Consider the following 27,065-nt stretch of genomic DNA (forward strand, 5'->3'; position numbering starts at 1 on the left):
AAACGTATTTTTAAAAAACATCAAGTTTTAGTTGGAATATTTGGAAATTACAACTTTATAAAGGAACTGTGCTGTTTTCCTCACCAATATCCATGCCACAAATCCCATTATTTCATTTCATGACTTTAATTCATGAAATAGAAAAGCTTAAATGAGCACTTTGCGGTATATTATTATTCTCCTGTGCTCCTATAGTCTATGTGACAAGGTCAGGGACTGGGATAGAGTAATAGGGCCCTGATGACAACAATTGTAGCTTTCACAATCAGATAAATGTTTCCATAAGAATCTGGAGAGACATAGTATCTCTAAAAATCTCTGCATTTTAAACACCATGTAATAATCATATAAATGTGTTGGAATGGATGCCAGATAGATACTGTCACAAACTCACTTTTATTGACCAGGTAATTCATAGGAGATGCTGTGGATAACTGGATTTTTCTGCCTCCGCCTTGGGGGAAAACAAGTATGAACCAAATTTTTTAAGCATACTTATGCACACATACATTTTAAAAAATGGATTGAGTTTGAATTTCAGTGCTTGAATCCTCCCAGTATCTTATACATTCAATGTAAGTGAAACGGTTTTACAATGATTGGCAAGACCATTCAAACAGTGGAAAAGAAAACCAATCAGCAAAACTGAGAGAAGCACATTCACCCCACCATAAAGCAATGTGGATGGGGTGGATCAATTTGCTGACATCCAGGGGAGGCCAAAAAGCATGCCTATATATATGGGGGGGGGGGGGGGGAGAGCATGGCCTCTGTAGGTGATTTAAGCCAGTCACGTGCCCATTCAAACAGTGGAAAAGAAAACCAAGGAGTAGAACTGAAAGAATGGCTTTTGCTTTAAAAGGCAAAATGCAGTTTTAATAAAAGCACCCCAAAATATCCCATGGACCGTAATTGTTTGCAAATACTCATAATTATCTAGGAAGTGTTTGCAACAGCTTGATTACTATAATATTCTCTGGGTTGTCTCCAGTCTATCTTAAAGCTGTTTATTATTCCTTTGGCTATGTGCCAAATTCCCACAGATTCACTTACTTCACTCTGCCTTTGTAAACATATAATTAATTCAAGTTTATGATTGTATTATTTTCTTTGCATTAGTTCATAATGTTTTGTTCTTTTAAAAAAATGGCAAGATCTATTCATATGTCAAAGATTGCCACCACTTCTATATCACTGCATGGCATTAAAAAGGCTAAACCATGATAATGTATGTTTCTTTAGAAACTATTGGTTTCATGTTTGAGTAGTTTCTTGATGGAATTTGAGAATATTACTTTGTTTGAACAACTCCAAAAATCTCCCAGCCTGAACAACCAATGTTGATTGTGAGATTCTGGTAGTTATCACTGAAAAAAAAGTATATACACATACATACATACATACATACATGCTTTGGGTAGCACAGAGAAGGGTTAACCCCCCTGTGATGTTTGTTTTCCTCTCTATACTCCTATTCAGAAGACTTCACCTCACTTTCTTCCACTGTGATAATTGGATCTTGCAAAATTTGATTTGTTGTAGAAACAATGATTGGAGATAAAGCTTCAGTGGAGAACCCTTTCCCCCATCATAATTCTTTCAGGAGTGGATTTTCCCTTCTAGGCATAGATTTCTCTCACTTTCTGTTGTCTCACTCTTGTTTGAAAGTATGAATCATTTATAAGTTGAAAGCTTGTAACTCAGGGACTGCCTGTACTAGGTTTGGCTTAAGAGTGGCTTAGAATGTTGCATTTATATTCCACCTTACTTCCAATAATGGTGCTTTAGGTAGCTAACATATGCAAGCTAAAGAAAACACAAACCAAAAACGTGACTAATGGTCACTCCAAGGTCCAGTGGAACCAGCATGGATATACACACTCTCTGTCCAATTCCTGTATATGTCATTGTAAAACTGTTCATAAACCCAACCCTATAAAACTATCCATAAAACTTTCTTTCATTTCGAAATTAGAAAAACAAGAACCGGGAAGTGCAAAATGTTGGATTTTTTTAGCTTTTAGATTGATTCTCAAAGACAGCTGTTAGAATAGTGCTATTAAAATAAATGTAGACGAGTTTAGAAGGGGCTTTAGTGGAGTTAAAGCCTTGAGCAGTAGTAAGTTTTATGGGGGTAATTAAAGCTCTATCAATAAAAGTTTCACAGATAAACTAACTATACCGTTAAACACTATAGCAAATAAACTCAATATAACCAGGTTGATCTGGCATAAAGTCCAAAAGATGCTTGCTTCATTTCAAAAGGAGATCAGAAACATCTTCTACAGATGTTGCTTGTTTATGAGTACATCTAAGAGAAATAGAAGTGTGTGAGGTATTCATATGTGTATTTGAAAGGCATTTAGATATGTCTATATTTCCTGTCCCAATGTAGTGCCTAGTAGCCTTGCATTTGTCTAAACAACTCACAGAAATAAAAATAAACACCCATCTGTCTCCTAGCTCTACGAAACTATTTTAATGAAATTAAGGAAGCTGTTAGCATTAGGTAGTAAGTATCCATAGCAGAAACAAGGGAATAATTCACAGAAAATTGTTCCAATTAATTTAGTCTCTTGAAGCAAAAAACTAAAAACAGTGTTCTTCCTTTTTTTCAATCAAAAGTCTCCATAAACATTTGCTGCCTTGAGTACTGCACATAAGCAACTGGTTGTGAATCAAGCTGAGAGTTAGTTTGCTTGGACAAATGTTTTATCTACCATTTCTTAACATCATGGAGCAATGTCCTGAAGGCTTCCATAGGCAGAGCTATTGCTTTCCCATTGCAATTCAAGACAATATAGTGATAATTCGCTTTTGCCACCGTGCAAATTAAAACTGAGTATCAAGAGCTGTATTTCAGAGTACAGTCAAGCCTGGCATTATTTCTTCTGTGTAGCTGTGTCCCAAAGTGCAAACAGTCTGCTTTGCATAGAAATATCTGCAAATATTCCAATTGGCTGTAATGCTGTCTTAAACTTATTTACTTGGAGATTAGTCCCATTTACCTCAGGAGTTGGAAACATATGGAGTTTGTGATCCATGCATCTCCCTACAAGCTTTCTAAGTTCACTCTCTTATTATACAACCCACACTGAGGAGCAAACTACGTTACCAAATTTTAGTGGCATAATGGAGTCTTTAAAAGAAGCAAATCTATCTTATCTTAAATTGCAATTTACCTGCTGGGACTGGGCAACAAACTGGTGAAATCACTTTTATGCTGCCAGTGAAAATTCAAGGTCTTCTAGCATTTCCATTGTCGTGTGGGGTTTTTTTAATCAATCATTTTTTTTCCCATTGTGATTGTCCCCTAGTGATGCTTGGCCAGATGTAAGAGTTTTCATCTTTGAAATTTTGGAAGATATAGAATGAGTCCCTGTTGTATGCAGCTTGAGGAAAAAACCATTATACAAAACTTTGTACAAGGAACACTTCGGAGGACAAAGTTAGTGAAGACTTTTTGGTGGTGGTGTGTGAGTAATATCCACAAACACGCACACACACACACATATTAACACTGTCCTGCCACTGTGGGGCACCATATTTTGTCCAGGAACTGAAATTTCTCCCACACCATTTGAACTATGTCTCTGCACTCAGGTGTTCATCTCTATAATGTAAGGCCTTTGCCACTGCAGCTATTGCTTGTAAAGAAGGATGACTGCAGTAGGTTCACAGAGTACTACTGATAAGAATTTGGACAGCTTCATCTGTTAACACAAAAACTATTTTCATCTGCAATGGAAGCAAAACAACCTTTTGCATAGATCAACGAGTGAATATCTCCAGGTGAATTTATTTTTTAACTGATAAATTTGAGATTTTCAGGAGAGGTCTAAGGAAAGGAAAATGTTTTGTGGCATATATCCATATTTATTATGTATAGTTTAATGTTAGAATTGTCATGGTCTCAATGGGTCATCCATTTTCTGTTACCTACAAGTGATTTATTTTCTAGTTTTCCACTATATATATATGAGGAAATTGTGGCTTTATGTCTTTTCCTAATCAGCGAGCATCATCTCCCCAGCCTATCTTCTAGAGCAGGCCAGATTATTCATGGTCAGTGCTGACATATCCATTTGGAAATTGTGTACTCATTTTTCACAAGTTTAGATGAAGACATTGTAGCTTCATGGCTTCTCATGTGCTGTCACAGTTGAGTCATTTTTCATGACTGGTGATAGATTGGCTGAAGCCCTTCTTTCCACTTCGGTTGTTTTAAACTGAAAAACAACCACTGAATAAGAGCAAGTGATTCTACCCAAGTAGTGGAAATCTCTTTTGTAACACAAATAGTGAAGACCACACTCCACTTTGAAATTATTATGGCCAAGCCACATAGAAATGCTCTATGTTCTTGCATAACCTTCATTCTTTTCAGTAAGACTTACAAAAGAGAAAGCTTCAGTACATTTTTTCCCAGGATCAATAATTGTTTGTTTTAAGAATACAGGCAGTCCCTTAGTTACAAACATCCGACTTACACATGACTCATAATTAAGAATGGAGGTGAAACAACAGGGTGGGAGGATGATTCCATCTCCCCTGATAGATTTCTGAGAAAACAAGCAAGCATTGATCCAGTTATATTTAGTGCGTGTGTTGGGTGGGGGAAGGACATGAACAGCTTTAAACTGGCTGCAGGGGATATCTTTCACATAATTTAAGCCTGCATTTAATCCACTCCCTCCTTGCCATTTCTATTTGGTTGTGTCAGGGAGACTGAATTACACAGTGGGAGAGACTGAGGGAGAATTGTACTGAGTAACAAAGGAATGAACTTGACACTAGATGGGCCTCTATTTTATTTTCTGATAAAATTATTGACAGTAATAACATTTCCTGAAGAATTAATTCTGATAAATTTAATTAATTTATTATGAATTCAGTAATGTTTTAAAGAAACAGGAAAAATCAATTAAAATATATAGCCCACAGGCACTTGGCTAGCTTGTAAATTGGTTCTCAGCTCCATTGTTGTTGCCATGTTTTAAATTAAACAGGAATGTCAGTATATTCTTACAGCCTATGTGATCTATCATTTGAATTAAAAGTTCACTATAATTGTAAATAGTGGTAAGAGAGCCTTTGAAGCAGGGAATATTGCAAGGGAAGGGAGTTGCTAGCATATTTTTATGGATCCAACTTATACATTTTCATCCTCCAAGGAGGTGGATATAGAGGAAAGGTAATGTCATAGTTCTGGCAAAAGCTAGATGTGTTCCCTTTCCCTGACACTTTAGTATCTCAATCACTATGCTATGCAGCTCTCCAGAGACCATTTCACTTCCTTTTAATGGAAGTCATTGGATTTTGTATGTGTGTGAGAGAGGGGATCTTCAATTCTCTATATGAAATATTTGGAGTATTACTGGCAGATGTTGAATCAAATGAATAACTTATACCAGCCTTTATCTTGCACCTGAAAAGTTATTTTAAACTTTTTGATACCTTGCCAGCACTGCAAAGGGATAACCGTGTGCGTATGCGTGTGTGTATTTTTATGGTGCACTTAAAATCAGGCACATTTGTAGCAGTTCACATAATTGTGTTGCTTCTTAAATTGGCCTTGAAGTGCCAAAAAGACCTCTAACAGCACTGATTAGACTGAATTTAATTTCCCTGATTTAGACATTAAATAGGAGCTGCAATTAAGCATCACTGACTGTCTTTTGGAAGTATATTTTTAGAATGAGTATGCACTTTAGCAGTGTTAAACTATTATTCAGTGTTTAGTCCTACTTGAAACTTGCTGAAGTATCTGTCTAAATACAGCAATTACATCGTTTGATTCCTTAAAAGAAGTCCATTCTTTCTTGAGCCTTAGAACATCTTTATACACAATTTCAAATCAGATCTGCAGGTAGCAGTGGCAATAGTCCACAATTTCCTAAACCTGCGGCTTTTACGTTCTTCATCTTAAGCTACACTGTTCCATGTCAAAATGTCCTCAAATGTTATGTGGATCCTCCTATTCTAAGATGTTCATCCCATTCACCACATTGACCAGACAAGGCTGCAAGGATTATTCAGTAACAAGGGATTTTAGCGATTTTCTTTCCATATAAAAGCATCCACGATTTTAAGACACATCCCATTCAACAAGATGTTTAAATGGAAAAAATGTTTATCTTAGAGTCAATGAAATACAGTATTGTCCATGCAGACAATGCTGCTTCCAGCACAGAAAATTCTGTTTCTCTTTACAAAAACAACTGCATTCAAATGAATCCCTAACTGCAAAGAGTCTAATCAGTCCAGGGTTATTTTTATCACAGTTTCTTTACACTCCAAAAACATGTTTTCCAACATTTTTTGTGTAGATTTCAAATATTTCCCTACCTGCTAGTCACCACCTTAATGTTCCTGCAACCTTTTTTTTCTGCATTTCTAAATCGAAGGGTAAGATCAGTAAGAAAGCAGTGCATCTTTCTTAATGTAATACATAACTAGAATACAGAATTTATTTTTCCAACATTGCAGCGATTGCCACCAATTTGGGGGCTATTGGGAAATTTATTAAGAGCAAGCCTATCAATGGCAACTATACTCCCTTAAATAATAGAGAAGGTTACAGAGTACTACTTCCTGGGAACATGAGAAAAATCCTGCATTGCATTCAGGTCATGTATAAGAATCTCTTAAAACTCTGATTGGCCTTTTTCAAATGCAGCATGGGTCTTATGTTCTTATATAGTTTTGGATAAGCTTAGTGGGAGGAATCTCTGGGTTAGAGATAAAGGTGAATGTAAAGGGAAATGTTTTCCCTGACATTGTCTCGTTGTGTCTGACCCTGGGGGATGGTGCTCATTTTCATTTCTAAACTGAAAAGTCAGTGTTGTGGTAGACACCTCCAAGGTCATGTGGCCAGCATGACTGCATGAAGCGCCATTAACTTCCTTCCAAGGTGGTACCTATTGATCTACTTACATTTGCATGTTTTTGAACTGCTAGGTTGGCAAAAGCCGGGCCTAACAGCGGGAACTGTTGTGGACTATTCTTCTGCTTCCGAGGAGGAGGTAGAACAGGAAGCTGAAGAGGTAGTACTTGTGGATTTGGGGCCAAATGTTGAGGAGGAAAGAGAAGGTGAGGAAGGCATACTACAAGACCCTACATTTCAAGAATGGCAAAGGGTAAAAGAAGAAACAAGAATATCAGCTAGAATCACTGTAAAAATGCTGAGCAATCAGACCTCACCCTAGGAACATCTGTGCTGGGAGCTCAGGGCTATAAATTAGCAGTGAAGCCAGAAGTCAGCACTGGCAGCAACTGACCTACTCCGTGTGTTTGTGGTCCAGTCTCCATACTACAGCTCAAGCATTGGGTTTACACAAGACTTCTTGCCAAGGACTCTTGTTCTTGTATACTACAAGCCTTTTGCCAAAGACTCTTGCTCCTGTTTGCTGTGAAGACTAGTTGCCAAAGACTTTTGTTTCACGTCTGCTGTAGGACCTTGCATTGCTTGTGGACTTTATCTTCTGTTTCCTTTACTGCCATTTGCATTACTATTAGTATTTTGCTGAAGTAATTTATTTTTAGTTACTTCTGATTGTGTTGTAAAGTTGCTTCTGGAGTAAAACAGGACAGGATCTCACCCTGCTCCCTGGATTCAAACCGCCAACCTTTCAGTCAGCGAGTTCAGCAGCTCAGTGGTTTAACCAACTGTGCCAGCATGGGACCCACCTGTAAACCTGTTAATAAAACCTTAATCTTTTGTAATCTTCCCCTTTTATAGTAGAATGGAATTTTTGGTGCAACTATGGTTAATATATCATTTCAGCCTCTTGCAACATCATCTTGTGGCCTGGGGTAATCATGATTCAGGACCTTTTATTTGTCAATTGTCAGTTTGTTTAATAGGGACACCAGAAACACCCAGAACATAATTTGAAAATTATTTCCCTAAATACATTTATGTGTGTACTAGCTGTACCCACCACACGTTGCTGTGGCCAACCTTCCCTCCCTCTTTCTCTCCTTCTTTCTTTCTCAACTTCCTTCCCTTCCTTCTCTTTTTTCTTTCCTTCTTTCTCTTCTTCTTCCCTTCCTCCCCCCACTTTTCTTTCCCTTCCCCTTTCTCCCCTTTCTTCCTTCTCTACCTATTCTTGGACTGCAACTCCCTGCAGTCCTCCAGCAGTCTACCTACATATCTCTATCTAATCTATCTACCTTATCTATGCTGAGAGCTGTAGTCTGGAAGAGAGTGTGGATATGCTATTGTGTGTGTTGTTTGCCGGGGCAGTCATTTTTATGCATGCACTGTAGCATCTTTTGACTTCTTTGGCTTTTAAGTCCCTTCCACTGTGTTTTTCAGTGTTTTATGAGTGATGGTCATTCATTGGCTTGATAGGCATGTTGTGTCCAAATTTGATGTCAATTCGTCCAGTGGTTTTTGAGTTAATCCCACAAATGAACATTACATTTTTATTTATATAGATGTGAAAAGCATAAAATATCATGCATTTCTTGTCACAGGCTTTCATGGCTGGAATCACTGGGATGCTGTGAGTTTTCTAGGCTGCATGGCCATGTTCCAGAAGCATTATGTCCCGACACTTTCCCCCACATCTATGGCAGGCATCTTTAGGAGCTGTGAGGTCTGTTGTGTGACCTCACAACCTCTGAGGATGTCTGTAATAGATGTGGGCAAAAGTGTCAGGACAGAATGCTTCTGGAACATGGTCATACAGCCTAGAAAACTCACGGCAACCCTGTCATGCATTTATTTAATGTTGAAGGCAGCCTGCTAGTGATCTTTAATCAAGAAAAAAATTAGACCAATCGACAGTGGGATCCACAGGTGCTCTCTGATAACTGCTGCGTATGAATAAAATTGCCTAGTGTCTTCATGCATTTGTTGGAAATACTTTTGTTTTCATTTCAGTGTAGCTTCTTAGGCCCTCTATACATTGCCATATGGATATAGCAAATCATTTTACTTTGATCTATATAATACATGCCTTAAAGCTATTTCTTTCTCTAAATGGAAAGGTTGAGCAAACAGAAAGGGACAGAAGAATGAATTGCTTTCCACATAAAGGGTAAATGAGTTTTAATATTAACTCGGTGAATATATTCTTGTTCATGTTTGTGTTATCTGAATGCTGGGGCATTTTAAGGACTGTGGAATAGAGGTGATATCCTTAATTCTTGCTCTCTTAGATTACCTTTCAGAAGATGCCATTTACATTTCAAGAGAACCTTTCTTTAATGTTAAGGGAAGCTTAAATGTAACTAGCAGTTTCAGACAAGCAGTTCTTATCAAAAGTGTGTCAGGGAGAAAAGGACTTCTCCTTCCCATATCTCACCCCTATGAGGCATCCCAGCTTCCAAGTCTTTATTTCCACTTTTAAAAAGTATATTATTATTTTTTAATCTAAGTAACATTGACTATAGGATAAGTTTTATGTAAAGGGGTTGGGAAACTGATAATGGGGAGATGCAAACAGACGACCTTCCAGCCTTTGCTCTGATTGAGTGCTTACAGGGAGTGCCATGAAGCTACTATGACCTTTTCTCTCTACCAATTCAGGTTGAAAATCTCCTTCTTTCTGGCATACTTTTAAAAATTCATATCCTAAGATTAGTTAGAAATTCAATGACCAAGTTCCTATCAACACTTTTTTCATAGTATGACTATGTGAAGGCTTTGTTACACTTGATCCTATTGTTGGAGAATGGGTTGTATAGGCTTCGGGTCCAACCTATCTTTGAGACTGCATCTCCTTCTATGAATCGGTATGAGTATTGAGATCTGCTGGAGAGGCCCTTCTCTTAGTCCTATAATCATCTCAAATACGGTTGGTGGGAATGAGAGAGAGGACCTGCTCGGTAGTGGCTCCCTGGCTGTGGAATTCCCTACCTAAAGAAATTAGACTTGCCTGCACCCTTCAAACCTTTCGGACATGTTTTAAAGCATGGCTTTCCAACAGTCCTTTGACCCTGTGTAATTCTGGCCAACCCATTGACCCGATTATGCCACTCCTCACTTTATTGCTGATAGTTTTCTTATTCACAAGTTTTACTGCATTTTAGGAAATTTTATAATTCTTATATTTCAATGGGATTTTACGTACATTGTTGTTTTATACTTATGTTATATATTTTATATTTCTGTACTTGTATACTGTGCATTGTGGTTCAGATGCGACACTGTAGTGCTTCTGTGAGCTGCCCCGAGTCCCCCTGGGAAGATGGTGGTGGGGTACAAATAAAAATTTATTTATTATGATTATTATTGTACAACCCACACCAAGGACTTATGCTCAGTCATTCCTCAGTGGTTATATCTACCAACCACATCAAAAGTCAAATAGGGGGACACGTGTATATAATTGTCAGAAATTGCAACTGCTTGTACAACTATTTTTAAGCTAGCAAAATAACTCAACATGATCTTTGTTTTCTCTGTCATGGTTTTGAGTGCTATTGTTGTTAGTGTTCACGTTAATAAACAATTATTTTATCCCCCTCCCATGACAGGTGTGTTGTTACAATGTGATTTCTAAGCTACAGTCAACAAAATAAAACTCTTGTAGGCTGCATTCTGATAACTTATTGCCCTCTTCTCTGCAGGTGTTGCTTAATGAGAAACTGTTTTCTGAGCACCATAGGGTTAGTCAGAAACTGGAACAATGCAATGAGCAAAATGTGAAGGCATGCAGGAATAATTAAATACCAATTTAAATGGTTCTATTCAAGATGAACTAGTGTCTAAAATTTCTTGTCACAAATTAGCCCTTTAGGACATGTCATGAGCATAGTTGAGGAACAATTCCAATGAATATTAAGTTAATGTGGCCTTCAGGGGGTGGTTGCTTGATATGAGGCAGAATACCTTTTCCCAGATAAGCCAAAATGGGTTTTGTCTTCTTTCTATATGGTAATTAGCATTTTGATGGGCTTTTGATGTTCCCAGATATCCGTGGAATACAAGATTTTTTGGACAAAGTATCTCAGCAGGGAATGGATGTAGCACTGCAGAAAGTAGAGAACAACATCAATAAAATGATCACAGGGCTCTTTGCCACCATGCGGATTGAAGAACTCAACCGCTACCGGGATACTCTGAGACGGGCCATTCTGGTAATGAATCCATCAACAGCCAAGTCTTTCATTGCAGAGGTAAGTGTGACCATCAGTGGACAATTTTCTTCAACCTAAAACATGTTATTCTTTCTGGAATTATGAAGTTTGTGATTAAAGTTTTCTGTTTCCCTTACCAAAAAGAAAAAAAACCTCATTTTATTTCATATCACTGCCCTTTCCTTCCATAAAACCATATCTAATTCTTAATTATATAAATACATTTTATAAAAATGCTCTTAGTATAACACATTGTGATGATGGGATTCACGTCTTTTGGCAACCACAAGAGAGTTTGCTTGTACTTTTGCAAAACAGTGAAATAATTTACTTCAGAACTCATTAGCATTTATGGTTATTGTTTGGCTAATTACCTGTCTCTTTGATTTATCCCTTTATGTTTATTTCACTGTTGTAGTTTAGTGTTTCTTTGAAAATGTCTGGTTAGCAGTAGAAACCTGTAACACTATTATGTCTGCAGCTTAGAACATTTGATGATTTTGAAGGGAGAGGAAAAGCATGAAACTTTACATTTGGCAGCAGAACCATGTGGCCTGTTCTCATTACAGTTGATGGATCATGTCAGTGGAGTCTCTCTACCAAATACCACCTACTATTGAGCACGGCAGCATTAAATATATATGATTAATATATTAAATATATTATTACTGACATGCTCCTCCCACTCCAGTTCCTGATGATGTCTGCAACCTCCACTATGGCTTAATTTAGTGCTGTGCCATGCAAGTAAAGTTGAAATCAGATACTCCTGATCCTTTTACTATCAGAGCACTTATGTCTGAGTAGCAATGCTGACAGTTTTAATAATTTTTTTATTCCTAGTTGCAATACCCTAATCTCTGCAGCATCCTAGTCTCAGCCTCCAAGAAAGAATAGAACTGTTCCTTTACCTCACATTTAGCAAACATTTATTTGATTACACAATTTTAAAAAATCTGGTGCTATAGGTCCAAGTGAGTTATGGACTGATAAAAAAAATTCTGAATTTATTACAGTCTTCAAACGATTAAAGAATTATTATTTATGTATGTATTTATTTACTTTATTTATACTCTGCCTTTTTCTCCATGGGGATTCAAGGTGGTGAACAATCACAAACTTTGGTCATAGTTTTAAAAAGTGAAATACAAAAAAAAAAACCAAATAAATATAGTGTGAATTAAGGTAAAAAAACTGATTAAAATATAATAAATACACTTCAAAAGGCCTTTAAAACTTACAATCCCCCACCTGGTGAATAAAAACTACTTGCCTTACTTACTTGTTTGATTACTTAAAAACCAGTTTTAATCAATGTGACTATAATTTAAAACACATTTCATAGACAAAGGCTCCATTTACACTGACCATTTAGATCAGTGTAGAGGTGGATCAGCACTGCAACAGCCAAACACTTTACAGGATGGTCAGGGTAATGTGACCTTGCCCTGCATTGGCTAAAGTTGTGGGAAAGTCCAAATCGTTGATATCAGATGTTAATTTACCATCACTACACATAAGATTTAATAAAAACCAGATACATTTCAATTGTGTTAGAATAGCATAGTAATACTAATTTATATTCCTTTATATAGTCTCTTATACTATTAACAATAACTTCCACAGCAGAGTAATTGAAAACTACATATAATCTTGTTTGACATGGCTACGATTAACAATGCCTGTTGTTTTCTTCATTCCAGTGACCTCTTGAACTCATAAAAAATGAAATGTTTGTGGTATCTCTTTCTGTTATCCCAATGTATATAGACTGAATAATTTAAACATGGTCCATTGCAATCTACAGAAGTGAATAAATACTTAATAAATAAATGGGTAAAATAGTCAGGTGAAGCACTATTTTATAAAAATGAGTCTGATGAAGCAGAAAGAGGGCAAGGGAGTGTATCCTAATTCATTCAAAATTATGGATTTTTCTGTGTGTATTTGAATTTGTTTTTGGAGTGTTGTGTATATGCATACATTAGGAACAATTTAGAATGCTTTGCAGAATTATATTATTTACATATTCTGTGGTGTTTGTCATATTTCACATAGTTGGAATAACAAACTACCTGCAGTGAATATTGAATATAATCAAATGTAATGCACCCAATTTATAATGTTTTGCTTCCAAAGCAAACACAAGTTGAATTACTACTATTTATTTATATAGTACCAGCAATGTTACCACAATGCATTTTACAAATATTCCCAATGCTAAGAATTCCTTTTGTTTTCATAATACAGAGATTTCAAAAATGACACCTTGGTAATTACCATTTTTATTCTACAAAATATATTGTTATCCATTTAGACTTAATAATGGTAGCCTTGGTGATGGCTTGGTAGAATAACCAGGTATCCTAATTCCAGAAATGCTTTTGAAACAGTTTTCTGTTTGAAGGATTGTTGAAAAAATAAATCTTTACCAAAAGTGTACAACCAAAATAGGTCTGCTGGGCAATTTTAGCCCTCTGGGGAACTTCTCCCATCACAGAACAATTATAGGTTATGTAGACTGCAAAAGGTGTGACAGAACCCAAACAAAAAGCCAGAAGTAGATATAAAAAGTGAAAGTTTTTTTAAAAAACTATGGTGTTATTGGGCATTACGCAGAGCAGAGGGACACAAAGATGTATTTAAAAGGTGAATGGCCACTCACGAAACCTTCCAGAAACAAGCAGTTTGCATTTCTGCATCAGAAAACTGGTGATCTAGAAAATCTGTGTTAATTAAGTGCAATAAAAGCAACCTTGGAGCTTCGTGTCACCATATTGCCCACCCATATCTATACTTGCAAATAGCCTTTTAATATTTTGATGAACTCTGTGCCTTTTTTTATCCTCTCTCTCCTTCTGTCTATCTCTTTAACAATGTTAAGTCATCATTCCTATCCTATATGATAGGTTTACCTCCCTGCCTTCCACAGAAGGACTTTACAACTAGGGCGTAGACTCATATTCTGATTCTAAAAGTAAATTTTCACAAGATCTCACAGAAGGCAGCGGGGCTCAGGCAAAAACCAATAGGCTAATTACATGCTTAGGAAAGGAATAAACTGGAAACTGAGATCAATATGCCAAAGATAAGCCATCATGTTCAGTCAGCAACATGAATTCATCTCCAACTGTGTTTGGACTCCCATCATGAAATAAGGGACAAGACACAGGAAAATGGATCCAAAGGGGACATTTCCTGACCTATTTATTTGTTTAGAACTTCTGGAATAACTTGTGAATGAAAGCACCGCTAAGGAGAATTAACATAACTGTAAAGACATCATTCTTGGGTTATTAGCCACCTAGTGAGAACTGCCCCTTGGCCAGGTGTCACTCCCTCTGACCACCTCCCAGGACATATAAGCAATACAGATTGCAAGGCCACACAAAATTCTATGGCTGCACCTCTAGGATGATTGTCACTCAAAGGCTATCCTGAAAGTGATCCCTCCCAAAACTAATTCCAGCCCCAAGGGTAGCCCCCCCACCACACACAAACCTTTTTCAGGCATCTGGCCCTCAAAGCTATAGGAACTGTTATAGAGGTCAACTTTTTACCCCCTCAAGGGGAGTGTCACACTGCCTACTGGGACTATTTTACCTTTTCCACATAACCAAAAGGGACAGGCATCTGCCTAGTCCCATTTCCCACTAGGCTGGACAATATGCTCTTGGCTGGCCAATATCTCCCTTTAATTAATCCAAAAACAAAAATTTCCATTCCTCTAAGAGGTGTTCTTCATTGTCCCTGTACAACTCCAGCCATTTGAACACAATCTCCATTTGGGGGGGGGGGGGTGGAGGGGGTCATCAGCAACATGGCAATTCTCAGCTCCTGGTTGATCTTCCATCAGGCCTAATTGAGCTTTTGAGGATTCCAATCTCCCAGTCACCTCATTCACTAATGGGCAGTAAAATTATTTTACAGAAAAGCATACTAGAGAGATTGTCAAGAGATTATCAGGCAATGATGGGATTTATTCAACAAAAAAATGATTGGTGCTCTGCACAGAAAACAGCATTTTCTGTGCAGGAAAATCATTTCCTGTACAGAAAATAATATTTTTGTGTAGCAATGCAACCTTTTGTACAGGAAATGTCATTTCCTGCACAAAAACAGTTTTCTGTGCAAAACAATGACATGTGAATTTTGTCTAGAGCTTTTCTCCAATTAGAAATAGGCTTTGCAAATTGAGGGTAGAAAAATGTAAAATTACTGATGGCTTCCTTCATGAAAAATTTAGTCAAGAATTAGATCTCTAACTTAACAAATATCTATATTTTCTGTCCCAACTTTTAAGAATAAATGATGCATGCAATGTAATTTACAGTGAATGTAGGATGATAGCTTTCACCTATTGCTTGCTTTTTAATAAATTCATATTTGGATTTAGTTAAAACCTGTGCACCCCACTTGTTTACAGCAAAGTATACCAAACCATCACCTTTTAAAAGTAAAGCCACTAATAGGGCAGTCCTACCTGCCAAGGGTCCAGATTCCAAATCTCTGGCCGGCATACTTAAGAGAGAGTCTAAGTATCAATCTGCCTAATTTCTTTTTCTGATATCATATAAGCAAGGAACATAGATGTTTCCACAGGTCTGGAAGAGGTCATTCAAGGTTTGCATTTTACCTTTTGATGTTTGATTGATCTCTTCCTGTCTGTTTCACCTCATTTCAGAGAAGGAACCAGACTACCATTGGTCCACTATTCTAATAGATGTTCTTTTTTCAGTGGTAGTCAGAGAAGGTAGTCAACATGTACTACCTCTGAGCAGCCTATTTCTCCCATGCATCACATCTTTCACAGCTTCAGCAGCCACAGTTATTTTTTTCTTTTCACAACCACGAACACTGAGCAGTTCATACTAGTGTGACAAGTGGTTGCTGAACCCTGCTCCCTTATCTGTCCTACAGTCCTATTATACCTTTCCATGAATCATGCAATTTTATGGAAAAATAGTCAAAACATTACCACCAACAATGAATCTAAAAATAACTACTCATTTATTCTTGGCTAGTCATTAAAATCAAAACTTAAATAGCATGTAGTTTGTTTTGATGCTGCTGGTGGCACTGCGAAAATGAGTATTTCCTTAATATATTCAGTTTGAAAAGCAGAGGCAAGGGCTGGTTAAGCTTAGTTTCTTTATTCGATTTATAGGTTCAGAGGAGCTCCTTCTATGTTTCCTTTATTTGGTGCACTTGTATGGTCATGCTTTGTTCCATCATGACCTTCCATCGAGATATATTCTTGCATTTTTTAAAAATGGAATTGACCTGTTTTGTCTTTTGACTCAGCTCTAATTTTTTTCAGTAGAATGCAAATGGTACAAACTGAACTTCTGAATACTAATAAGCTAATAAAAATGTCATGCCAACCCACCATTTCTCTTATGTCCTTTACAGAAACAGAGCTTGCAATTGTTATCTCCCCATGGTAATATATTCTGTTAGTGTTTCCTTACAATCATATTCCCTTTCCTTAGTACAAGCAGCTTGCAAATGTAGCATGTTGCATTATTTGATGTCCATGCACCACCTTCTTCATTCCTGGGTGGAGAGAGCAAGGGAAGGTCAGCACACTATCTTTATTAAGATGGCCAGAGGATGTTACTCTGTAAACCTCATTCCTCATGGTGCAAATACTGTTGCATCTTTATCTGGTATTTTGAATTGTAATGAGTACGAGCACAGAAACAAAAACATGTCCCCGACCACTTCATAAGCTATCCATACTGTCCTCCTGTGTCCCCCAGAACAAACGATGTGCAAAATATATTGCTAAGAGGGGAGCTAAAAGCAGCAGAATTGTACAGTTCAATGGAAATGATAAAAAATATTGGAAGCAGAGGGACAATTAAGTTGGTGGCCTAGAAAAACCAACACTCTCACTTGTCTAAGGTCTTGACAAATGTAGTTATTACTTTTAATTTACTGCCCTTTTTCTTAGAGCTCAGTAGAGTGTACATATTGATTATAAGGATTTTCCTTTTTTCCAAACCACCCTAATAGACAATTAAGTTGGTGGCTAAGGTAAAGGATAGGTAAAGGTTTTCCCCTGACATTAAGTCCAGTAATGTCCAACTCTTGGGGTTGGTGCTCATCACCATTTCTAAGCCGAAGAGCCAGCGTTGTCTGTAGACACTTCCAAGGTCATATGGCCAGCATGACTGCATGGAGTGCCATTACCTTCCCACCAGAGCGGTACCTATTGATCTACTCACATTTGCATGTTTTCAAACTGCTAGGTTGGCAGAAGCTGGGGCTGACAGCGTAAACTCACACCGCTCCCTGCAACCTTTCGGTCATCAAGCTCAGCAACTCAGTAGTTTAACCCACTGCGCCACCAGGGGCTTCTTAATTGGTAGCTTAGTGTGTTCTTTTTAAAACTGTCTTCAGTTGAGTTGGTAACTAGCAGGGAATTGGTTCTTTATGGCTTTTTGGTGGTGGGGTGGGGGGAGTCTGTTCAGGACTCTAGATGCTTTGAATCTCAATCTAAAAAAACACACATAGAAAAGGGCAGCTACTTTCCATTTTAATGGGCACTAGAGGTGTAGTACCCTTACAAAAGTGGAAAAATGTAAATATCTCTAGGTGCATTCTTCCCCACCCATGCAGGTGAACAAGTGCAAGTGTGATACCTTCTTCTGTCTTTTTCATCTCCCCTCCCATCTACAAAAGTGAGAGAATTCCCTAGATGCATTTTTGTTCCGCCTATTCCATTCCTTCTTGCCCACATGAATGAGCATGAGCAAATATGTGCCTTCCCTCTTTCTCCCTGTCCTGTCACCTTTCTTGAGTGTAAGTGAGAAAACGTGTGTGCCCTCCATACTCCCATCCCATCATCTTCCCTTCCATCACATGCGCATGAGCAAGTTAGTGAGGATATGCACTGTACCTTCCTGCCATCTCATCCTCATTCTCTCATTTCTCTTTACACAAATTAGTAAGGGAACACTTGTTCAGCTGGGTCCAACCAGTTTGATATCCTTCCAGTAATACTGGTGTTATCAAAATCATTGTTAAAATTGGTATAGGGCAGAAGTGGATACAGCAGCAAATAATCAAATCTGTGGCAGGCCAACTGTACTGCATTTGAAACAAAGATTGTCAGGAATTTTAGATTCTTACTGACAGCTCCTTCTAGTGAGATAATAAGTATGTGACATGGCTCAGAAATTACTAACAATATTACTGTTACACATAGATAGGCATGGCAATTATTGGGCAGGGGGGGGGGTGCAAGGAGAGAGAACTCAAAGCTAGACACCCTAGCACTGTTGCAACATGTGGTTTTTGAAGTCACAATGAGCATATTCAGAAACATCAATCAAAGAGAAAACAATCACCAGGGAAAGATAGCCATGCTGTTCAGTATTTAAAAAGGAAATATATAACAAGTATTTTGAGTTCTTAGGATTTTAGAACTGTCCTACATTCTAAGTCAGAATTTATTAATTCTATTATATATTATAATATTGACTCTGGGTAAATGAATATGGTGGTCTATGACATTTCTTCCACTGAGCATTAAGTTACAATTCTAGACACTACAGTTTGGATCCCTGCTCAGCCATGGAAACACACTCTCTGACCTTATCACAGCCTCAGAGAAAAGCAAAGGCAAACACTATCTGAACTAACTATGCTAAGAAAACCCCACGATAGATTTGACTTATGGTTGCCATAAGTCAGAATGACTCAGGCCCCATCTGCACTGCCATTATAATGCAGATTGAACTGCATTATATGGTCAGTGTAGCCCAGTGGTTTCCAACTTTTTGTCCTCCAGGTGTTTTGGACTTCAGCTCCCACAATTCCTAGCAGCTAACAAGCTGTCCTGGATTTCTTGAAATTGAAGTCCAAAACATCTGTAGGTTGGCAACCACTGGTGTAGACTCATATAATCCAGTTTACAACCTGCATTATAATGGCAGTGTAGATGGGCCCTGAAGCACACAACAGCAATACAAAATCTTTCTGTTCACTGAGACTTTTGGCAAGGCAATAATGCTTTGAGTATGGAATAAAGAATTCTAGAAGTATTGTTTTTCAGTGATTGCTGAAAAAAAATTCAGTTTAAAAGAGCAATTCCATACATATGTCCTCAGAAGTTATGCTTTGGAACATTAATTGTAATTGTTGTATAGTTTATATGTTGTTGAAACTGGCTTTTTTGTAATTGTCTTTTATGTGTACTGTACACCGCCATGAGTCGCCCTTATGGGCTGAGAATGGCGGTTAATAAGTGCATCAAATAAATAAATAAATAAATTACCTTTAAATGGTTATTTAGCAATGTGTTACATACCATATTATTCCAGAATCCATATGGCTTAGCTAAGTTTCTTCAGTGCTGCACTGTCTTGTGATGATCTCTAGAAACCAACTTCTTGGAGTCTAACATGGGCAAGTCATCATTGCCCCATATCTATTCCAAATGATATTTTGCTAATGTTTGCATTCTTTCTTTTCTCTCTTAATATAAAATCTAACGTGGATGCCCCAAGCAGCATCTCTCTATATCTAATATTATCCAGGAAGCCTCCCAGAAGTGCTAAGTATGTTGTGGTCTCTAAGGCACCAACAGCTAAGTGTAAGGGTGCTCTCAACTATATAAGGAGTGCAGTAAAGTTATAGTTCAAGGGTGTTCTTTTGCTGCAGCCCTAAGCATTCTAGGGGGTATAATGTCATTAGCACTTCTGAGAGAGCACTATGAGATTTCCAAACAACTGAAGCAGTATATGTGACACAAAGAGTTTCAGAACAATTATGTACATGCCTTCTAATCATCCATTGACTTATGGTGATCCCATGAATTTCATAGGAATAACAAGAGTTGATTTTGCCAGTTTCTTCTTGTGAAATATATTCTGCAATTATAATGTCAGTTTTCAGTGCAGGTGCCGTGATACATGATAAAAGAAATCCTATTCGCATTCTGAAGGGAAGGAACTTCTGGAAATGTCTAATTATATCAGAGAAAATTAATATTTTTGCAAGTGTCATAGATGATTTCATTTCTGGCTAAATATAACTTATCCAGAAATCCAAAATTCAAAACTTTGCATGTGGGTGGCTGAGATAATGAATAATAATAATAATTATTATTATTATTATTATTATTATTATCACCCCTCCTCTCCTTGTGGCTCAATGTGGGATACAACATTGTTAAAACAGTGAGATAAAACAAATTATTAAAATACATATACCAAACATACTCAGGTAAAAACAGATTAAAATTTGCCCATAAAATGCAGATTAAAAGTCAAAAGTCAAAATAAACTTGATAGGCTTGCCGGAAGAGATAGCTCTTCAATTGCATTTTAAACAACAAGTGAAGGGAAAAGCAGAAACCTGAAATGCTCTATTCAGAGTATTTCCCCAACTGTTACTTTAAGACTGCTGCCAGCCAATTCAAAGGGGTCTAGGGTGGTTGAAGCAGACTGCCCCCAAAGAATCCACTGAATGCCACATCCTGGCATGTAATCAGCCTAGCCATTGAGCTGCACATGGGTGCCATCACACCTAAAATTCTTCCTCTGATATGCACTGTGAGAAAAAGTAATGGGTGAAATATATCGACACATGTCTTTCAAAACCAATGAGCTGCATACACTTTTCAGCTAGGTTTCCACAGGTTATGAGTGGTATGGTATGAGTGGCATGTGATGATCCTATCAGAAAAGCTTCTAAAAGGCATGCTCAAACACCATGTGATGAGGTCCATAGATTTGTATTCTGCTTTCTGTTACTTTTATTATCCTATAAGACAGGCTCAATACATTACTGATAAATTTAGTCATAGCTGTAATGATTTCTTATCATTCGTTTTTTTAGGATAGAGGAACTCATATGGCATCATGATTAAATTCCTATTCGTGATATATGGCTCAACAGACCCATAAACAGACCCATGCTATTTTTAATGTAAATATGGAAGATTTTTCGGCAAAGAAATCTAAGACATTTTAATTTTCCTCCCATTTTTTATCCTAATTTTTACAAAATGTGGCTATGGCATGGCCAAATGCCTCATGGCAAGATAACTTCAACATGCTTTGGAGCAACAAATAAGGCAACAAATTCCCCTGGATAGGCACTTGGTGATGATACTTCATCACTCCCAGGGCATTATATAGAAAAACAGGTGGTTTCCCCAATAAAAAAGAGAAGAACAGCCCTGGTGGGAGAGATAAAAGACCTATCTCATTCCATATCCTCTTTGCCAAATATTATGTATACGAGCAAACTGTTTTTCCTGGCAATGAGTATTCAGAAGCATGCTGCCCTTGGTCTTACAGAGAACATATAACCTCATGTGTATTACTACTTAGAGCCTGATTGTCCATGCATCAAATGCTTCTTTAAAATCATCTAGCTTGGTGACCATGTTCAGCAGCTCATATTGCCAGTTGGCCGAACTTGGTATGCCACCCAGCTTTTATTAAGCCTGTTTTCATGGCAACTATAGAAACTTTTGTCTTGAGGCTAACTAAAATATTTAAGCTGAGAGACAACATGTTTTCTCAGAATCCAGCAGTATGAAAACATCTGGCAAGGATGTTCTTTTATGAAATATTCTCCCACACTTGGTGGCAGAATATTACATTTTTCTATTACAGTTCCATGGCTCTTGCTTTCTCCATGGCTTCTTCCAATACGTTCTAGAATCTCGGTGATATTTGTGGGCAAGATAAGAACATTTATACTCAGTCCATGTGGCTTTTTTCCAATTTGTATGCCACTGTAGGAAATAATTATGAGGATGTACCTTACATCTTACTAGAGAGATTTAGTAATTTGTAAAGATATTTTATGCACTCCTGAAATTTTCAGGTAAAATGTCCAGACATTGGATGATTTCCTAAAGCCCCTCTCACATTAGCATGGAAAATGTTGAGGAAATATGGGAAAAACATGACTGATTTTCATGAGCCAGTGTTATATCTCTTCTTCAGTAGAGACATTTCTCCATTCTCATAGAATCATGGATTTGGAAAAGACCTCACGGGCCATCCAGTCCAACCCCCTGCCAAGAAGCAGGAAAATCACAATCAAAGCACCCCCAACAGATGGCCATCCAGCCTCTGTTTAAAAGCCTCCAAAGAAGGAGCATCAACCACACTCCAGAGCAGACAGTTCCATAGAAACCCCATTTGTTCATATAAATTGGATAAAATCAGGAATTTAAATAAAACATATCCTGTGAAGTAACCTTCAGCTCATTCTTGAATCACAATTCCCAGTCTTTGAAAGATTTTGAAGTTTATTATCTCCAATTTCTGCATAAACTTTTTTCATAAAAAGAAAAAAGAAAGACAAACCTGCATGGAAAAGCACATATCCTTTTGTATGTGTTCTCCCAGTGTATGCACTTTGTACAAATGTCTCCAGTTTTGGGTTTCCCCTTCCAGCCATGATGCTTGTGGCAGAATATGGGAATGCAATTTACATCTCAGTGTGCACCTAAGGCACCCCTTTTGGGGAAGGCCAGGAATGGGAACATGCACCACTGAGTTCATGCAACTGAGGTGGGGGAGAACAAAAATGGTCTTGGAGCCACGGAGGAATTCTAACCCCCAAAGTCTCTCAACTTGGGGTTTGAATACTCTATGCAGCTTCCCTAAGCAGTTGCCTTGGTTATGACTCATTGTGAGTTCTGCAGAGAACTCAGGTGTCTCATTCAAGTCAGCTGAGGAGTGGGTCTGATATGGTTACTGCCTCGGCTTACAGAACATCAAGTTCAAACCCTCACTTTTAGCTGGTTGCAGTTCATGAAGAAAGTTTAAATAGGTAACAATTGAATAAAGATTGCCCATGTTTATCCCAACACAGCTGTCTGATTTTGTTATTTCACTGAGGGGTGGGCAAATAAGCATATTCAAAACTTTCCTTTCCTCTCCCACAATATGTATGTGGGAGTTTTATTTTTAAAATACATGTTGAAATAGTGAGTTGCTAATTTGTATACAAAGTAGATGTCTAATTAAGTTTCATTCTGAAGTTACTCCTTATACCTGAAGCACTTTTGGCTGATTCTTAATGTCCTAATGTCGTTTATAGATGTTTTCTGCTAAATGAGATAGATTAGAAGAATTGATTTGTTTTAAAATTCAAAATATTGGCAGAGCTGGGATGCAGTGGTATGAGGGCACTCTCTTCTTGGAACTTGTTTCTGTCCAGCTTAGTAGGGAAAGAAATGGAAGGTGTACTGCAAGGATAATATTTTGGAAGATCATTAATCTAAATTCTTAAAAGATTTATGAGTATATTTTAGATGTGGCAGATAATGGGTGCTATGAATTTAAAGAATTATGAGAAATCTTTGTTTCAGTCAGGAGATCAGTAGCTAATACTTCTTTTTTTACAGAACATAATATGTTGTTTTCCCATATTTCCTAATCTGTACCCACCCCCCTTTATATGTTCACATCAAAAAAAAATATAGATCTACATAGCCTGTCCACTTTTTTAATGGCATCAAATAAAACTGCTAGAAAAGTTTACTTGGACCAAATTCCCAAAACCCTTCATGCAGTTCAAGTCTTTATTTGTTCTTGGATCCATTTACAATTTGGTATATGCCCACTTAATTCTTGTAGTTTCATGCTGTCTTGAGAATGGGAACTGACATTAGTTCATGCAAGTCTAGAGAAACAGAGCAGCATAAAGTGATAACAAATATGATAAGGCAATGAAACAATGAAATTAATTAGAAAAATGTTGAATTCAAAAAGGGACACACACAAAATACAAGATCCAAAGAAACAAAACTAAAGATATCCAAGTGATTGATTACATTTCCTCCAGGTGCAATTAAAATGATAATGAAAGCAACTTTCTCCAAGCATCAGTTGAAACACAACCTACCAAAATAATATTGTTGGTATTTTGAAAATGCTGAAAGGAATCAAAACCTTTCATGTGTGAAGCCTTAAAAACAGTTCATGTTCAAATTGTCTGGAAATATAAGAACAAAGAAAAATAATACATCCCAAGAGGCCTTCCAGCTTTCACAACTGAATATTTTCTGTCTCTAAAGTAAACCTATAGTGCTAACCTTTGAGGTTATTAGGCCAGTTCAGTGCAAAGACACAAATGGTCATAGCTTTCCTCAAAATGTGTTGAGAGAAAAATCAAATGCTATGATTTCACTGTTTTTAATTGCTCTAGTTGGGACAGGTTTGGGGCTTTCCTTGATATATACTTGTTTTGTGTTGCTTTTTTGGAATAGTAATAGATTTTTGCATCATTGTTCACTTTGCCTTGGTGTGCATATTTCCATAACTTCTTACCCTTATATTAAAATATATATAGCAAATATTTCTACGTATCACTATAGCTGTGCACAGATACTCCCTTAGCATTTGATACCGTCTTGGTGAGCAGAAAAATTAAGGGGGAATGAAATAATTTCACCAAATTTTCTTTGGCTGGAATTTTCTTTCACTGCATCTGACATTAACAGAGGCAATACTGTAGGCTTTACATGAGTGATTTAACTCCAAGGATGTTTTTCCTACTCTTCCATGTTTCACTTTTGCTGCCACTACAAATGAAAACTAAACATCTGGCATAATTCTGGAAAACTATGTGGGGCAGAGTTGCTTTGGTTATCACAAAATGGTGGAAAATATTCATAGGAAAAAGAAGGAAGGCATGGTAGCATGTGCAGAGAAATTCCGCAAAGTGTTTTTCTTTTTCTAAGGGCAAAAACAAGAAAAGCTTCAGAAATCCTCAGAATAACCCTCTGTGCAATATTTCCTCATTGGATTTTCATATTTGTTTTGATTTGTTTTCTTTTCAAAGTTCAATATGCCCAAACAGTTGAAGCTTAGACTACTGACTGGGACTGGTTATAGAGAACATAGAACTCCCTTGTTGAAATGACTTCACTGACTACCAGATTGATTTGGGGCACAATTTAAAACACAATAATGTTCAATACAAGGAGCCCCCGGTGGCGCAGTGGGTTAAAGCACTGAGCTGCTGAGCTTGTTGATCAAAAGGTCGCAGGTTCGATTCCGGGGAGCGGCGTGAGCTTCCGCTGTCAGCCCTAGCTTCTGCCAACCTAGCAGTTCGAAAACATGCAAATGTGAGTAGATCAATAGGTACCGCTCCGGCGGGAAGGTAACGGCGCTCCATGCAGTCATGCCGGCCACATGACCTTGGAGGTGTCTACGGACAACGCTGGCTCTTCGGCTTAGAAATGGAGATGAGCACCACACCCCAGAGTCAGACATGACTGGACTTAATGTCAGGGGACTACCTTTACCTTTAATGTTCAATACAGTAGACCTTCCAATTTTGTGGGGTTTAGAGGTTCAGGGCCCCTACAAAAATGGGAAAATCACAAATAGAAATTATGCAATTTTCTTAACCCGAGATCGCATCTTTCTGGGATTCTGTAGATCATCAAGGCAAAGGTGACTTCGAAATGCCCTAGAGGACATAGAGCTTCATAGAGGAAACATATTAATCAAATCTATAAATAATCAAATCCACAAAAGTTAAACTTGTGAAAGTGGAGGGCCAAATATAAAGACTTCATAAGGCTCAGACCCATACCATCTGAAAAACAGTATGCCATCCTATCAGCCTGCCCAGTTGTTACAATCTTCTATGGAAGGCCTTCTCTCAGTCCCACCACGCCCATAATCTTGTCTGCTGAGGATTCAGAAGAAAGTCTTCTTAGTGGCTGTTCCTATACTACGGAGTTCCTTTCCAAGAGAGGCTCAGTTGGCCCCTTCTTTGCTCACTTTTCGCCAGCAGGCAAAATCCTTTCTGTTCAAACATGTCTTCATTTTTTATCTGCTTGTGACAAAAGGATTTTTAATGGGAGTGTTTTTACAATGCTCTGAATGTTTAACCATTTTAAAGTAATATTTTAACTGGATTGGTCCCTTCAGTGATTTTAAAATTTGTCTATCATATCTTGGTTTCGCTACAGTTTGTTTTATCTTATATTGTTAGCTGCCTTAGATGGCATATTATGAGTAGGTGTGTATAATTTATATCACCTTTCTAAAATGACTAGAACCATCTTACTGGAATTAAATGTGTTAATTTAGGATCTCTTCACACAGCCCTTTTGGGCCAGGCCATTGCACCAGCAAAAGGGAAGGTGCATGGGGTGGCTCGTGCACCCTGTGTGCCCTCACTTCTCTCCTCATCACATGGAGGGGATGGGAGATGGTGCTTTGGTACCCATTCCCTCCCATCATCAGATGGCAGAAAAGGCAGCAATATGCCATTGTTTCTGCCATCACACAGAAGAAAAAAGGGGAGAGTGTGGAGCTACCCAAAAGAGAAGTGTGGGGGTACCCAAACTACACTTTCCTCCTCTTTTGGTGCTTTACCTCAACTTTGGGAGGAATGTTGGCAAGGCCTGTCGTGCATCATGTTATGGAGTATGACAGGCCCTGTCCTTGCCATGATTAAAAGCAGCAAAACAGGGTAAAAATGCACCGTGTAAAGAGGTCCTTAGAAAGCTCTTGGAAATGTTTGTTCTTTTCCTTCTTCCATTCAGCATTGTTGAATGGCTACAAATCCTATTGTTATTAGAAGGAGGGGAAAGTTTTCTTTCTCCACTTCATATATCATTTTTTGTGCTGCCAACAAGCTCCCTTTCCCTGTTTAAATGCCTCCTAAATGCTGCAACCTTTCATTATAGTCGGTTTACTTCACATACCCATAGTACTTTGTACCTTTCTGTACATTGCCTGGCTCTAAAATAGCATTTGACCTCCTGCTCATAATCTAAAGTAGCACAGAGTCAGAAAAGCTTTAGCACTTGATCATGTTGATAGTATGAATTGGCTTTCAGAGTACAAACAGAGATAAAGATTACTGCTGCTACTTGTGCCTTCGATGCCACAACCCTCTCACCTGAATCCATTTCACATCAGTGTTGACCAGAAAGAGAAAAGAATGGAACCAAGAGAGTGCCTGGGGTGTAAAGC

The 27,065-nt window shown here is 37.8% G+C and overlaps 1 protein-coding gene across 3 annotated transcripts in view; it reads left to right on the forward strand.

Annotated features, from left to right (window-relative positions):
- Positions 1-27,065, forward strand: part of GRID2 (glutamate ionotropic receptor delta type subunit 2) — a 1,028,529-nt gene that overhangs the window by 587,087 nt on the left and 414,377 nt on the right. For all 3 annotated transcript variants that reach the window (XR_009631647.2, XM_060779233.2, XM_060779232.2), the window contains exon 4: positions 10,925-11,130. Coding sequence is in view for 2 of the 3 variants with exons in the window: in XM_060779233.2 (XP_060635216.1) it covers positions 10,925-11,130 (206 nt within the window). In the remaining variant the exon portion in view is untranslated. The remainder of the gene's footprint in view (positions 1-10,924; positions 11,131-27,065) is intronic.

Source organism: Anolis sagrei, chromosome 5 (genome assembly GCF_037176765.1).
Source record: "Anolis sagrei isolate rAnoSag1 chromosome 5, rAnoSag1.mat, whole genome shotgun sequence".
In the NCBI taxonomy this organism is placed as follows: domain Eukaryota; kingdom Metazoa; phylum Chordata; class Lepidosauria; order Squamata; family Dactyloidae; genus Anolis; species Anolis sagrei.